This window comes from Brachyhypopomus gauderio, chromosome 1 (genome assembly GCF_052324685.1).
Source record: "Brachyhypopomus gauderio isolate BG-103 chromosome 1, BGAUD_0.2, whole genome shotgun sequence".
Classification (NCBI taxonomy): domain Eukaryota; kingdom Metazoa; phylum Chordata; class Actinopteri; order Gymnotiformes; family Hypopomidae; genus Brachyhypopomus; species Brachyhypopomus gauderio.
The window spans coordinates 32,603,361-32,618,942 of NC_135211.1; the positions used below are offsets into that span (position 1 = coordinate 32,603,361).

Here is a 15,582-nt window from a genome sequence, read left to right on the forward strand (position 1 = left end):
TGCAGAGACTCGCGATCAGACACCTGAAAAACGAAAACTACCGACTGAAGGTGAGCTGCGTCTGGAGCGTGCAGTGGTGTTAGACACACACTGCCATTTGAGAGGTGACCTTGACCACTGACTCTATACACCCCCACCCCCCCAGGCTGAGAGAATGCGGTCTCAGCTGGCGTCCCTGCCTCCTCTGAGTGTGCCCGACATAGCTGGCGTGACAAAGGAGGGCTCGCTGGCCGCGGGGCATTCTGGAGCGCTGTACCGCAAGACCGACCTGCTGCTGAACAGCCTCCTCAAGATGAGCGCCAGCATCCGAGTGGTGGACATCACGGGCAAGACAGCAGGTGAGGGAGGAGGGGAGAGGGGAGGTGAGGGGTGGAGGCTGTACTGACAGTACAGCTGTGCGTGATGGTTTCGCTGTTCTCTGCAGTATGTGCGAGTGCTCAGCTGCTGGAGCAGACGGCTAGGCTGCAGTCCCTCAGTGACGCCCTGGACACGCTGAAGGTGCAGGATACACACACCAACATACACACGCCCACCCCCAACAAACACCACACCAAACTACACCTTCATTCGTCATGCCACTTTTGGTCTCCCTTCTCTCTCTCTCTATCTCTCTCTCTTTCTCTCTCACTCTCTCTCTCAGAGTGAGGTATCGCAGCATGTGGTGAACCAACAGACAGGTGCCCCTGTTCGCTCTGATTTTGCCACATTCCCCTCATCAGCTTTTGTCAAGGTATCTGCACATTCACACACTTCAGTCCAGTTCAGTGGTGCCTTACTGGCATGACTGATCATTACATTTTTTTTTACATTTCAAATGTGATGAAATCTGATGAAATTAACATGGTAAGCAAGACACAGAATAGATTACGACAGTATTGCAACTGCAACCAATAATGGTAATCACAACAATAATAATATAACTGCAACAGTCCTGTGACCAGTATTACTCCCACTGTTACCTCTATAACTGCTGGTAAACAGGTGGAGTGTAGTTATTAATGCAGTTATTTAAGATCCTAGAGTAATACGTGTGTGTGTGTGTGTGTGTGTGTGTGTTTTCCAGGCTAAGGAGGAGCAGCGCAGGGGTGCTGTCCTGGTGGGGAAGGTGATGATCCCGTGTGCTCGTGGTAAAGAGCAGGCCCACTCCCTCCTATTATCCCAACATCAGCTTCAGCGTGTGCACCGCCTCCTCATGACCTAAGCGACAAGTTATTGGTCAGCCTCCACAAGCTGCCCCACCAATCAGATATGCCCTTCCACTATACTTCCTATTCTATCTTTTTTACGGTCTCACTCAGGAACTGTATTATGACAGAAAGTTATTCCAGGCCAAAGAGAGTCACTTCTGTTGAGTAACTGGTTTGTGTTTTGTCAGCAGTCTCGGAGGCAAGCAAAAAAATAATAAAAATAATCAATTCCATACCTCAAAACAAAATCATTTTTGTAAAAAACCTGTCAAAAAAGGAAAAATCAATATTTATTCTTGTTTCAGACCTGTACCTGATCTCGTATATCGGTTTCAATGATGATGATTGTTCTAAACTAATTATATGCAGTTCTTATGCAGTTTTTTAAACATAGTTTTTTCTATATTCTATCTTTTCTGGATATCTCACCTTGGTCATTTTGAAGCTTGGTAACTTTAGAACTGTTAGAAATGCTTACTAATACTCACCAATACTAATGCATGCAAAGACAGTAAGAACACTCAACACCTTGTTAATGGTCCTGATGGTCATGTACAGTAAGCCTGAGTCAGGAGGTCCCCGTGCTGGAGATTTGCACTAAACGTTCACTTCTGTTTCTCTTTTCATAGAGCTAGTAGATACATGAAGGACCAAACCTGCACCAACATGAAATATTCCCTAAATACGGTTTTCATGTGGTCAATTTCTGTTCATGACATTTATTTAAAATGCCCCCATCTTCTGACTGATCACATTCTCCACCTACCAATGTTGGTATAAATTTTGTTTGCATTGAAGATCATTCAATGTGTTTACTGTGTTCTGTAGTATTACACGTGTGGTTTTACCACACTTCTGATGTTCGATGTTAACATCTGCCTTTCCCCCCACAGTGTTATGCACACTTAAAGCCCTTTTCTAATATGACATATTTTGTGTCCTCATATACAGTTTTGCCATATTTAAATATTTCTCCTTGTTATAAAATACCAGTCATGGAAATAAGCAATGTTGGTCCATGTAGAGAAACACTTAATGACTTTTGCAATTAGACTTTATTAAAAGCAAAAAAAACCATGTAATGTGTTGTGTATTATTTATGTATATTGTCTTGGTTATAAGAAAATCACAATAAGTGTTATAGTGGGTTTCCGTTATTTATGTTCCCTGATCAACCTGAGTGAGTGAATCTGTAGATAATGCTGATAGTTATAGCTGTAAATAAATCCTCAGTACATCAGAGCCATACAAATGACTAATGATTTGAGGCATCACAGGTTGTACATTCAAACACGGATACATTCACATACAGTACAATCGAGTTGTGGTATTGGTAACTGGGGCAGACACGGTACGAGGTGTTTAACGCTGGCTGTGTGATCAAGCATAGCCTGCATTGGCTCAGAAGATGCTGAAAAAATCCGCACTTTCTCCTGCCTCCAGTGTCGCGTTCTTGCAGTATTCAGGAGGAAGGAACACACTCGGGTCCTCGATGCCGATAACATTGTTAAAAAAACTGGAAAATTGAGCGTTTGTTTATATACCCAGCAGTCAGTCAGTCAGAGGTTAGTAGGTTTACAGATAAAGATGTAAAGAAATATTCAACCTTCTAAGCAGTGTTTTCTACAACCCCTGGCAAAAAGTATAGAATCACCAGTCTGGAATGAGCGCTCATTCAGACATTTTATTCTGTAGAACAAACTCGGATCAAAAACATGATGCAATAATAAGGTCATTCCAAAGTGCAACTTCTTGGCTTTCAAAAACACAAAAAGAAATTTAAAAACACTGTGGAAATAAAGTAAATGTTACTTTTATTGAGCAAGCACAGGGGAAACAATAAGGAATCACTCAATTCTGAGAAAAAAAAAATGGAATCACTCAAATTGGAGGTAGAAAATAAGGACACACCCAGTCAATTTCCTTTCCCTAAATGGACACCTGCCTCAGATTAGATCTGCTCGTTAGTCTGCAGTTAAAAACACCTGCAGTCATGACACCTTGGAGGTAGTGATGGGCAAATGAAGCCTCTTGAAGCAATGAAGCTTTCCAACCCTTTGCTTTGCAAAAAGGTTCATTACTCGAGGCTTCATTCATCACTCACTAGTGATATCTGCTGGTGAAACTGTAACAGCCTCGTCATTCAGTTGGATCATACTTTCAAAAATGTGTAAATGCAATATTGTCACAAAGTTTCCATCAAACTCATGTTTAGTAACAGGATAATCATTTAAATCATACTTAATTGTCATGTTTTAATTATTAAAATGATTTGTAGCCAATCTAATCCTTGACCATTAGTGGTTGTGTTGGGTTTTCTTGTATGTCATGAACGTATTTGACGATGAAGATATGTTGTACTTTACTATGTTGGGAATTGAGTGATTGTTGAGTGACTGAATATTTGGAGTTAGAAACTGATTTTTTTTTAAAAACAGAATGTGTTTAAAATAATTGCTTCTTGGGGCTTCTAGATCTGGTTTGGCAGTCATGACCTGGTGGTTAGGGAAGGGAAGTGGTTAGGGAACTGAGCTTGTAATCGGAGGGTCGTGGGTTCGATCCCCAGGCCTGAGGCCATGACTGAGGTGCCCCTTAATCCTCAATTGTTCACTTATATAAAAATGAGATAAAATGTAAGTCGCTCTGGATAAGGGCGTCTGCCAAATGTAAAATGTTTTTAACATTACAAATAAGGTTTGCCTCTTCCAATGGTTTTTAGTCTGTTTTTGATGTGTGAATCTGATGTACATCCTGATCAAACAAAAAGAATTTAGAATGTTCCAGATTTTAAATTTAACCACCTTCTACAACACGAAGCAACAGGGTTCATAGCGCTTTTATTTAGAAAAACGATACGCAAAATGAAGCAATGACGTGGCCGATGTAATGCGAGGCCTCGTTTGTTGCTGATCACGTGATTTTGCTCAATATGACACAAGCTCCGAAGCGGGGCTTCATCGGACACGCCCCTTTTTACTCGGTACACGCTTCGAAGCCTCGCTTCAGATGTCCCATCACTACTTGGAGGGCTGCTGGGCGAAGTGGAGTGGCAAGACCCACGACTCCAACAAGAGAAATGTCTCTTGAAACAAAAGAGAGGATTGTGAAACTTCTTGAAGAAGGTAACTCTTCACACATGGATGCTAAAGATGTAGGCTGTTCACAGTCAGCTGTATCCAAGATATGGACCAAATACAAACAGCTAGTGGATGGCAAAAGTGGGGCTTTTGGGAGATCGAATCAAATGAACCAATTGATGCGGAAAATGATTTGATCTTGTGAAACTTTTGAATCATCACAAGCCAGGGGCGGACTGGCATACATAACTACCGGGGATTTCCCCGGTGGGCCGATGGGTTAACTCAGCCCGTGGAGGAGACACTGCCGCGCACTGCGGCCCGTAGTCACGCTGCTGTTTAACGGTGTTATTACCTCCCCCGCTCCAGTCACACTAACCTGCTCAGCGCGGCCGCGGACTGGGTCTGTAAACACATGAACGAGTTGGACCGGGCCGCGGACTGGGCCAGCTGACGCGGGCTGACGGTATGCAGCAGAGATCAGAAAAAAAAACAGCTTGTCCCAGAAAATCCAGGCCGGACTACGAAAACATACAGCAGCTGTTTCACTTATTAATACAAGTAGTCAGGAACTGGAAAAGCCTCGTCCATACTAATGCCACATTAATTATATCTCCCTGTCCACATTGCCATAACGATGGAGCAGTCTAAGGGTCTAGAGACTCTCCCAGTCTCGCGTCCACCACTTCTGAACATACATCTGGAAATAAATTCTTTAAACTTATTAGTTTGATTTTACCCTTGTTTTTAAATTCAACTGTGGTCAATAGTGCTGGCCTGATTTTCTGTTTTGAGGAAGAAAAAGAAGCTGCTTCTTTTAATCCCAAATCCACACCTGTCAAGTCTCCCGTTTTGGCCGGGAAACTACCGTATTTTACCCCTCAAAAAATCTCGCGGAGTTCCGTCTTGCGACACCCCTAATAACCGCGGTATGTTTTTTTTTTACTTTGATGTTGTGAATTGAATATTCTAAATTACGTCACAATACATGACGTTGTTAATTAGTAGAATTCCGTTTCTATAGTAACGACATAACACAACATAACCGAACGTATATAAGGCCATACTCAAGGCAGTCGACACCAGTGTGATATTTGTTGAGAGAGGAGAAATCACAGCTGAACATATTAATACAGTAGTGGAGAGTCGACAGTGGAATAAGAAAGAAGATGGAGTGCATTATAAAGAATGAGATGGCAAGTGTAAATCTGAGAAGTGGACAGGAACAAAGAAAGGGTGACATGCTAAGTGTAGAGGACGTGATGTGCAACACGATTAAGGATTTATTGTCCCCGATAAAGAAAGCCACAGATCAAATCGAGAGGGAGAAATTAAAAAACAGACAGTTGGTCAGTGAATATGAGGAGATAGAAAGGAAGTGGACAAGAGAGGGTGAAGAAATGATGACCAGACAGAAGGAACTGGAGGAGGAGTGCAAAACCCTGCAGGACGAAAAGAGGGAGATTGAAGAGGACTGGAAGCAAATGGAGGAGTGTTTAAAGGAGATGAGGATGGCTGACTACACACTGGGGGAAGATCTGGATAAGATCAGGCTCAGGCAGGAGATCCGCTTCCACCAAATAACTGAAAATGCGAGACTGAGGGAGATAGAAAACCTCAGGCAAAAGGTGGACAAACATGTGGAAAAGATGAAGGAGAATGAAATGATGAAGAGGGAGCTCGAAGAAAGGGAGATGGTGAGGCAGCGAGAGTTGGAGACGGAGAGAAAGAGACTGACGGAATGTCAGAAAGAGGTGGAGAAGATGAAGTTGGAAACAGAGCAAGAAAGGAACAGGATGAGGGAGGAAAGGAAGAGAGAGCTAGAAGAGCTGACGAGAGAGAAGGCTTCATACCGCCTGAAGATGGAGCAAATGGTGGTTACAGCGCCTGCAAAAAAAGAGAAGTGCACGCTGGTACGATGGTGGAAGAGTTTAAAGAACAATGTGCTCTTCAGGAGCCAGGAGAGCAGCGTCCAACAGAACCAAGAGAAAAGCTCCGCCAATACAACAGAAATCTCATCCTGCCCCGGCGAAGGGAAGGAGACGAGAAAGAAGAGTATATGGCGAAAATGGTTCAAGCGCTGAAATGAAAGTGTGAGGAACCGCACATGATCTCCGTGTAGATGCGGTTCACCTGCCGCTCATCGCGGCTCCCCATCGCAACTATTTAATCTTCCCCCTCACTCTTCTTGTGAAGTATTGGTGCCATGCCACGGACCGAGCGGTCTCTCCGTCTTACTGCCTTCCCCGTGTACCGACCTCTGCTCTCCTCCTAGACCTCGTCCCCTGCCTAGTCCCTCTGAACCAGAACCATATAGAGAACATATAGAAAACACAAGGTAAGTTGAAACTAGGGTGGCAGTTTTGATCAATGAATCTTACAAGACTAAAGAGGAATACAACATACTAAAATGTTATAGTACAGTATGATATATGTAATCATATGTAACCGTACTAGACTTGTATTCTATTATTTGGAGCTGTTTGGGGGTTGCTGGATTTTGAAGCTTGGCTACTGGAGTTGTTCACCTTTCTGGATTGGCTCTTGCTTCCAAGATGACCATCTTTTAACTGTTTCTTCTTTCTGTCATTCCGTATTGTGCAGGGGGCTTCCTCTTTCTGAGTGCGGGGCGATGCACAAAAATGGTGGGAACAGCATCTGCTCTCAGCCTAGTCTTGCCCTGTTTGGTTCTGATGAACTGGTCTGCCTCAAAATGTGCCTGCAGAGTGATGTGAGTTTACTCCTCACACATGACAACTCAGTTTTGTCTACCCATATACATATCCCATAGTGGGTGAATACACAGTATTAGAGAACACTTACTGGATACGTATACACTCATTACACGTATAAAAAACAACCAAGGATGTGCAACAAATTCAAATTCATATCACATCAATACTCATAATAATCATTTTCTCCTGTCTTTTTCTCCTCTCTCTCTCTTTAGGCCAAAGAACCACAGGGGATTCAATGGAGCCTGCAACTAGATGGCACCCTCACCTGTTTGATAGCTCTGTGATCATTGTTTCAATAAAGACGGCTATTATCCGCACTTGGATCCTTGTCTGCCTGATTAGTATGTTACAGAAAGGGTAGTAAACGAACCTGTGCCCTAGAGCGATTATAAATAATATTATGGCATTTCACAATAATATTAATAATAATAAACACATTTTATGAACTTATTCATTTTGTTTGGATGTGCCATTGCCACAGAGGATGCGCTGATGCCAACTCCTATCTGAGGTTCACCATCTGCACTGAAGGGACTGTGACTGCTTGGCCTGGAATTAGAACTATAACTATAGAACTATATTTAGATTATAAATACAGACTTCTGCTAGCGGGCAGAGGATGGAGGATGGATTCCCTTTTGAGTCTTGGTCCTCCCGAGGTTTCTTCCTAATCCCTACCATCATAGGGAGTTTTTCCTCGCTACTGTCGTCTCTTTCTCTCATTAGGGGTCTGGACCCATACAATTGTAAAGCTGCTTTGTGATGTGTTGTAAAAAGCGCTATATAAATAAATTTGACTTGACTTGACCATGTTACAATCATTATGATATAATATAAATTTTTTTAAAGCATTCAAGTGCCTCCCCAAAAGGAATTATGTCGCTAGCCTCACGAGAGTGTCAACCTGCAGTAGCCTGAGTGTCAGTTCTCTCGAGATTAGCGCTGACAGCGGGAACAACAAACCCGAAAAACTAATCAGAGATGGATGAATGTAACGAGAGAGAAGGCGTTTCTATCAAAAAAGTGAAGATGTCGTGTAAAATATAAGGGGTCCTGGACCTTGATTGGGTCCTTGGTTTAATACACTATTAAATAGCAATACTATTATTAATAGTAATACTATTAAATAGTAATAATAACTTAAATAATATAATTATAATATAGAAGAAATACATTTGTTTTGCATTTTTATTTTAGGTAGATCATTTTGACTAGGTCATCTTATAAGTAGCTCGCAAGCTGAAAAGGTGTGGGCACCCCTGGTCTAAACAAACTACCAAACGTAAAGGTGGCACTGAAAAGCTGAGAGAGAAAAAAGAAAAGCTGTAGAGGTTTTACTCGCTGAGTGAACAATGTAGGTTTCAGTAGCTTTCCAGTTGTTTTTCCCCTGTATTTTGTCAGGGTCAAGTTGTTAAGTTTGTTAGTTATTTTGATATATTTTGATTTGTAATCATATTATTGCTGGAAGTAATATTGTCCATATGACAATAAAAGCTGACATATACACTACGTGCCATGTATAGATTATACAGTATATACACACACACACACACATACAGTACATATATATATATATATATATATATATATATATATATATATATATATATATATATATATATATATATATATATATATATATTAGTGCTGTCAATTCCAGGTGCCGCGATTAAAAGTCCTCACCAGGATTTTGCTCAAGCTTGCTAGATTTTCTAATTAGCAATCCAGGTAAAATTAGTGGAATCAACACAATCCAGGAAGCCTGAGCAAAATCCTGGTGAGGACTTTTAATCGCGGCACCTGGAATTGACAGCACTAATATATATATATATATATATATATATATATATATATATATATATATATATATATATATATATATATATATATATATATATATATATATAGTGGGCCAGTCTGTCAGGAACTCCCGGGCCACTTTTTCTCCCCAGTCCGCCCCTGTCACACGCCACAGTGACATCTAATGGGCATGGCAACCAGGGCCTACTGTAGATCCACGTTTTCTTAACAGAAACAGAAGCATGGACGTAATTTTGATGTCAAAAGTGGGGGGGACATAGATTCGTCGCTATTTTAAATATTTGGTTTTAACCGTAAAAACTGGGGGGGACCAAAGCCGGCTTTTGAAAAAGTGGGGGGGACATGTCCCCCCCGCCCCCCCCCCAAAATTACGTCCGTGAACAGAAGTAATGTATTTTTAATGAAAAATGACACAATAGCATATCGTCCCTAAATAAATTTGTCACGAAAACAATTTTGCAGAGTGCAGGGTTGTTTTAATGATGTAAGTAAGATGTATTTTTCATTTTGATACACTGTTAATCAGTGGATTGATATAGCTGATATTGTTCATTTTAACCCGTTTGTGCAGTTAGAACACACACACTAGTGATTACTAGGGGGCTGTGGATCACACGTGCCCAAAGCACTGGGCAGCCCTAGCCCGGCGCCCGGGGAGCAGTTGGGGTTAGGTGCCTTGCTCAAGGACACCTCAGTCATGGCCTCAGGTCTGGGAATCAAACCCACGACCCTCCGATCACAAGACCAGTTCCCTACCGCCATGACTGCCCCTAATATTTACATGTACATTGCAAGGTAGGGAAATGCTTGTGTAATACTTTAAACATTACAAGTAATCAGTTGTAATCACAACTGAATGGAGTCACAATGGAATGTTTGTTATAGCCAAGTGTACTGGTAGACCAAGAAAGACCTCAAAGCGTCTTTCAAAGAAAAAGTACAACTAAACAGATGAGGCCGATATGTGACCGAACTGTAAAGGAAATGGGATTTCAATAGAGGAAAGCTAAAAGAAAACCATCATTGACACCTAACCAGAAAAGAACAAGACAGCAATGGGCTAAGGAGAGGCAATTGTGGACTGTGGATGACTGGATGGAAGTTATCTTCAGTGATGAGGCAAGAATCTGCATTGGACACGGTGATGATGCTGGATCTTTTGTTTGGTGCCGATCCAGTGTAGGTCTGCCGCGATTGGTCGATAAAGTCGATGACGTCGACGCAGAAAATACGTCGACTTCAATATTTTAAGTCGACGCGTCGGTTTTTTTTTTTTTACATTTATTTATTTTTTTAAACGTTTATTAATGTTCCATTTTAATTTCTACAATGCGTCCGTTCAAAGAAATGCTTTTCCTCAACGCGTGACATCAGAGAGTCTCCAGTCATTGGTCAGCGGCTGCCGGCTGCAGCGGAGCCAAAAGAGCTTCGCAAAAGTCTACAGCAGGGGTCGGCAACCTATGGCACGCGCCACGCTGGACCAGCATCAGCAAAAATAATAATAATAAAAAATCTCAGATTATTTATTATGGATTATACTTTCGCGAGTGACCGTAGCGCGCGACTCCGCAGTCCGTACACCTCGCGCGAACCTGCGCGAACGGCGGAAACGTTTAAACTTAATCGTTTAGACTAGTCGACCAATCGATAAAATAGTCGATAGTTGAATCGATAGAAAAATAGTCATTAGTGGCAGCCCTATTCCAGTGAGATTTATAAAGAGCACTGCCTGAAGAAAACAACCAAATTTCCACAGTCCTTGATATGAGGCTGCATGTCAGGCAAAGGCACTGGGGAGATGACTGTGGTTAATTCTTCTATCGATGCACAAGTTTAAATTGACATTTTGAACAGTTTTCTTATCCCTTCAATTAAACAGTTGTTTGGAGATGATGAAATAATTTTCCAAGATGACAATGCATGGTGCCATGGGACAAAAACAGTGAAGGCATTCCTTGGAGAAAGACACATTCAGTCGATGTCATGGCCTGCAAGTAGTCCAGATCTCAACCCAATTGAAAACCTGTGGTGGAAATTGAAAAAAATGGTCCACAAGAAGGCTCCGACCTGCAAAGCTGATGTGGCAACTGCTATCAAAGAGAGTTGGCACCAAATTGATGAAGAATACTGTTTGTCACTCATCATGTCCATGCCTCAGTCCATGCCTGTTTTTCATGCTTCCATATTTTTTTCCTCAGAATTGAGTGATTCCATATTCCACTTTGTTTCCACAGTGTTTTTTTATTTCTTTTAGTGTTTTTGAAAGTCAACAAGTTGCACTTTGGAATGACCTTATTATTGCATCATGTTTTTGATCTGAGTTTGTTCTACAGAATAAAATGTCTGAATGAGCGCTCATCCCAGACTGGTGATTCTATACTTTCTGCCAGGGGTTGTAGAATCTAGATTTCTTTTGGTGTTCGTAGAAAATACGTAAATAAATTCTAGCATAAAAACAAACACACCATTCCCCTCTCTTCCTCCTTACCTGGTAGTTATCCAGCCATTCTTTGGATCTTTGTAAAGGGCCGAGATCGGAAGGCAGCCAAACTCTGTGAAAGTGAGGAGGTACTTGGCTTGGAAAAGAGAGAGAGAGAGACATTTTACACACTTGACTGAACTTATCAGATCATGTCCAGGTCTTTTGTGGGTTGAACTCAGAATTCCAGATGAAGGACTGTTGGTCCGAAAGAGCAGGCAACCAAACTGGAAGGCACCCCTATGTTTCGCTCCCCAGTTTGACTTCCTGTGTGGGCGTGGCTGTGGGTGTGGTCGTGGGAGCATGTACCTTGTTGCTTGGGAACCTCCCCGACCCAGGAGTTCACCAGCAGACCTGCACCAGGCTTGGAAAAGCTGCCCAGCACTACCTGCCCCAGCAAAGTGGCATCATGGGGGATTTCCAGCGGGTGGAAGGAGGACTTCAGTTCCTTCTTCGTGCAGGTCTTGTTGTGTTGGTTGATGTTGTACATCACAGCCTGGAGAGCCACAAACACCGTAGACAAGGGGGTGTGAAACCAGAGTGGGATTGGCCCAAGTACAAGTATTTATGTGTGTGTGTTTTACCTCTTTATATAGCAGCAGAACATCTAAGTGGAAGGATTTATTCTGGTATTGACCAAATTCTCCAAAGCGGACACGCTGTCCAAAAGCATCATATTTATATTTTGCCAATGCCTCGAAAGTCTCAGTTTGACTGACCTGAGAGAGAGAGAGAGAGAGAGAGAGAGAGAGAGAGAGAGAGAGAGAGAGAGAGAGAGACAGAGACTGTTGTCTCACTCTTAACCTTTGGACCTGCCATCAGAGCAGGACAAATGTTAAGCACTCCTGATGTACAAAAGGAGCATGAAGTGTCTGACACTCACCACAGAGAGGCTTCCCTGCAAAAGTGGCGGAGACCCTGAAAAAGAACAACCCAAACACTCACAATATCAGTCATGTGCACTGCAGTATATGATCATCTGAGCACATGATTCTGCTTCACAGGACACTATTGGCTGGTGACACTAACCCCTGCCTTAGAGCGCCAGGTGAGATTAGTTTAAGCACCTGTCTGTTCTGATTACACACCCATGCTCACACAACAAATAACTTGTTATGGTAAAAATGTTCAGCAAGACACAGTCCTGATTGCTTCAGTAATACCATGTGATATTCTATCACAATTGTAGTCTGCAAGCACAGACAACAGGACGGGTTTTAAACTGGAGTAACAGGTTTGATGTTTTGTGCTTCACACGCCATAGTGTCTATAGGGTTAAAATCACATGGGTTCATAATAAAGGGCAGAGGGCAGCTGACACAACTGACTTCAGAGTCTTCTACTTGATAAATGTCAAACTGGCTCTAAGGAGTTGAATAAATGCCTGATTTCTTGTGCCTAAGATTGCAGGTGAGTCGCTGCATTGTACTGTAGATGGGTAAATCTACAGTTATCTCTCTAATTGTTGTTATGGTGACCGATGTCAGCCAGAGGAGGATGGGTTCCCCCCCTGAGTCTTGGTTCCTCTCAAGGTTTCTTGCTCATGCTCTTAATGAGTTTTTCCATGCCACTGTCGCCCTTGGCTTACTCACTGGGGTCTTGGACTCGGACACTTGTAAAGCTGCTTTGTGACAACAACTGTTGTATAAAGCGCTATATAAATACATTTTAACCAGGGGCGCAGATGGCACTGGGGACAGATTTATATTGACCCCATCCGAAATCTAGCATCTACAAGCATAAACGTATATATTGTACAGCTTGGTCCCCCTCATTTCAGAATTTCCATCTGCGCCGATGATTTTGAGTATTGGTTGATTGATAAATGGAGATGTTCAAAATTTTACTGAAGTCCACAAAGTTTCCAGAGGAACAAGATATATCTCACTTTGTAGGAAATGAGGAAATGAAACTATGACATTTAAAGAAAAACAACTGATCTACACTCTCTGGACTTTAGAACCCCATTGAATGAATGCTTGGATTTAAACATCTATTATTCATAGGCTACACAAAATGGTTGCTCCTATTAATTCAGAAGCACAGCTGATGAAGAACCTCTGTCTGAAATGTTTCTCTGGAAGAATTGTGTACATCACTACAATTTTAATATATCTGTATCACTTCACTACACCCTGCAGTTATTTTCCTGGAACCTTCTTCAGACATACATACAAGCGCGCGCACACACACACTCATACACTAATATATATGCCTAGCCTACAGTAGAACCCAACAACCCAGCAGATTAATCCATTCTCAACCATCAGTTTGAATTCCAATGCTACGTTCGTCACACGAATGGCTTTTTCATACTTCTCCATGATCGCCGTTTTCAACTCTATTGTTGTTCTGTCCGTTTTCTCTTCTGCTTTTCTCCCATGTTTTTTTTTTGTCTAAAACAGTCCAAAAATACAGCAAAAGTATGGAGCACAGCCACAAAACCCATTGAACAACGCCAACTAAGGTTAACTAGCGGCATGTGACCGAAACACGAACTGTATTTTGTTTACAAAAATCACATGAGTCAGGTCAGATTCCGAAATTTTGCGTCGAACTCCGAATATGTCGAGTTCCGTGGTTCTACTGTATATAATCCCTTCTTCGTCTAAATGTCTGAACCACTTTAAATGACCATGATCTTTGTATATTTAAATAAAATGCCTTCCCTTCCAATTAACGCTCTAACAAAAACACTTACTGCATGGACGTGGTTTTTGGGCCACAGAGTGTGCTGTGAAAAATCCCAGCAGAGTGAACCACACCAGCAGAGCCATGTCTTCAGCCTCGGGTGTGCAGTAGCCTACTGTTTTTATCGTTTGCTCTCTCTCTCTCTCTCTCTCTCTCTCTCTCTCGCCGATGTTGAGTAATGTTGCCTATCTGCTTTATACATCCACTTTCAGTCTCACTTCACAACAAAAACAAATCTCGCTTCCTTGTTTTTAAACCACTTGAGTCCATTCCGAACTCCACACTCCAGGGATTTTAATTTTATACGACAGCTGTCGCAGGCTGTGAGGAGATTGACGGGTGGTGTACAGCAGTGGGGAACCGTCAGGGCCCTCTACACCGGTCAAGCCAGCCCTCACTTCAAAAATCTTGGTCAAGCCAGCCCCCGAAAAAATTGCGAAGTTGCGCGTATACCATAGATTATGGTAATGGGTGATGCTGCCTGTGATTCCACATTTAAATCTAAATGGTGTACAGCAGTGGTTCTCAAACTTTTTAGACAAAGTACCACCAACTGTCAAACGAAAAACCTCCACGTACCACCTACTACCCCCCCCCCCCCAAAAAAAAAAAAAAGAAAAAGCTGTTTGGCAAGTTTAAGTTGTTGACGGGGGGGGCGGGGGGGCGAATGTAAATTGTTACCGGGAGGATGTAAAATAGACACGAATTAAGTATTAGGCTATATCACGATGGTTGGCGCCAGAGCGAACTAGTAACTCATTGAATCATAGATGTGGATCAGAGGTAAATAAACTAGATTTTTTTTTGTCGACGTGAGAAATCGGATGTGTGGCGTGTGAAGACGGTCAAATGCGTGTGTCTCACGCATTTGGCAACCCTGCTCATTACACACATGTTATAATGTAGTTCTCCTGTAGTTCGTGTTGGTAGTGGTTGGTACAGCACAAAAATTCTTCGTGCGACATGCCCTCATACGCATATCGCACGTAAACGAGCAAGTTGTCTAAATCTGCGACATCTAGGGATTCATCTAACTGCAGTGAGAAGCATTTACTCATTTTAATTCTCTCGGTCAATGTTTGTCTGACGTTGTCCACCATTTCATCAATTCTGCGAGTGACCGTGTCGTTTGAAAGATGCACCAGGTCGAACTGTTTAGCGACATTTTCTCCGCACATAATACGAGTAATCCCTTTTAGTTTCTGAATTTCAGGACTTGTCATAATTCTGTTTTAATAAAAAAAATGTGTTGTGTAAAAAAAAAAAAAACCTCAAAGCATCTTTTATTTTCCGAGTTCACCACCGCGGGGTGCTTTGCGTACCACCAGTGGTACGCGTACCACAGTTTGAGAACCACTGGTGTACAGAATGAGTAAAAAAAGACAATAAATAAACAAGTAAATCATTTAATTCAGAACTAATAAATCATGAATAAAACTGTATTTAATGTCTATGAAAATAAAAACCTTGAAAGTAAATTTAAATTATTACATATGTTACTTTTACACCGTTTTATATTTACAGTGTTATTAAAAGGGTTTTAAGTGAAATACTGGATGTAGTGCAGTGCGCAAAAGCAGGTTCAGCGA

At 42.0% G+C, this 15,582-nt stretch overlaps 2 protein-coding genes across 11 annotated transcripts in view; one reads left to right on the forward strand and one right to left on the reverse strand.

The window, feature by feature from the left end:
- Positions 1-2,264, forward strand: part of dctn1a (dynactin 1a) — a 28,445-nt gene extending 26,181 nt beyond the window's left edge. For all 8 annotated transcript variants that reach the window (XM_077010466.1, XM_077010434.1, XM_077010455.1 and 5 more), the window contains 5 exons: positions 1-50; positions 146-338; positions 425-498; positions 641-730; positions 1,064-2,264. The exon at positions 1-50 is cut by the window's left edge and continues 84 nt beyond it. In XM_077010466.1, coding sequence (XP_076866581.1) covers positions 1-50; positions 146-338; positions 425-498; positions 641-730; positions 1,064-1,201 — 545 coding nt within the window. In that variant the 3' untranslated portion in view covers positions 1,202-2,264. The remainder of the gene's footprint in view (positions 51-145; positions 339-424; positions 499-640; positions 731-1,063) is intronic.
- Positions 2,224-14,369, reverse strand: epdl1 (ependymin-like 1). 3 transcript variants are annotated; one of them, XR_013132039.1, is made up of 7 exons: positions 14,004-14,369; positions 12,186-12,220; positions 11,887-12,021; positions 11,612-11,798; positions 11,312-11,399; positions 6,793-6,983; positions 5,149-6,562 (listed from the first exon to the last, which is right to left on the reverse strand). XR_013132039.1 is itself a non-coding variant. In XM_077010515.1 (6 exons), exons 1-6 carry the CDS (start codon positions 14,077-14,079, stop codon positions 2,589-2,591), a joined length of 636 nt encoding a protein of 211 aa, XP_076866630.1. In that variant the 5' UTR covers positions 14,080-14,363; the 3' UTR covers positions 2,224-2,588. The 3 variants fall into 3 exon arrangements, 2 of the variants coding, with proteins under 2 accessions (XP_076866630.1, XP_076866637.1); XM_077010515.1 differs by lacking the exons at positions 5,149-6,562; positions 6,793-6,983 and adding an exon at positions 2,224-2,703 and having other exon boundaries at positions 14,004-14,363; XM_077010522.1 differs by having other exon boundaries at positions 5,149-6,983.
- Between the last annotated feature and the right edge of the window lie 1,213 nt (positions 14,370-15,582).

Excerpts from the sequence above, each read along its gene's own strand:
- epdl1 (XM_077010515.1), bottom strand. The coding sequence starts at position 14,079 with ATGGCTCTGCTGGTGTGGTTCACTCTGCTGGGATTTTTCACAGCACAC. Across the intron at positions 12,022-12,185 it reads TGCAGGGAAGCCTCTCTGTG|GTCAGTCAAACTGAGACTTT; the intron begins GTGAGTGTCAGA and ends TCTCTCTCTCAG. Across the intron at positions 11,400-11,611 it reads GGAGGTTCCCAAGCAACAAG|CCAAGTACCTCCTCACTTTC; the intron begins GTACATGCTCCC and ends CTCTTTTCCAAG.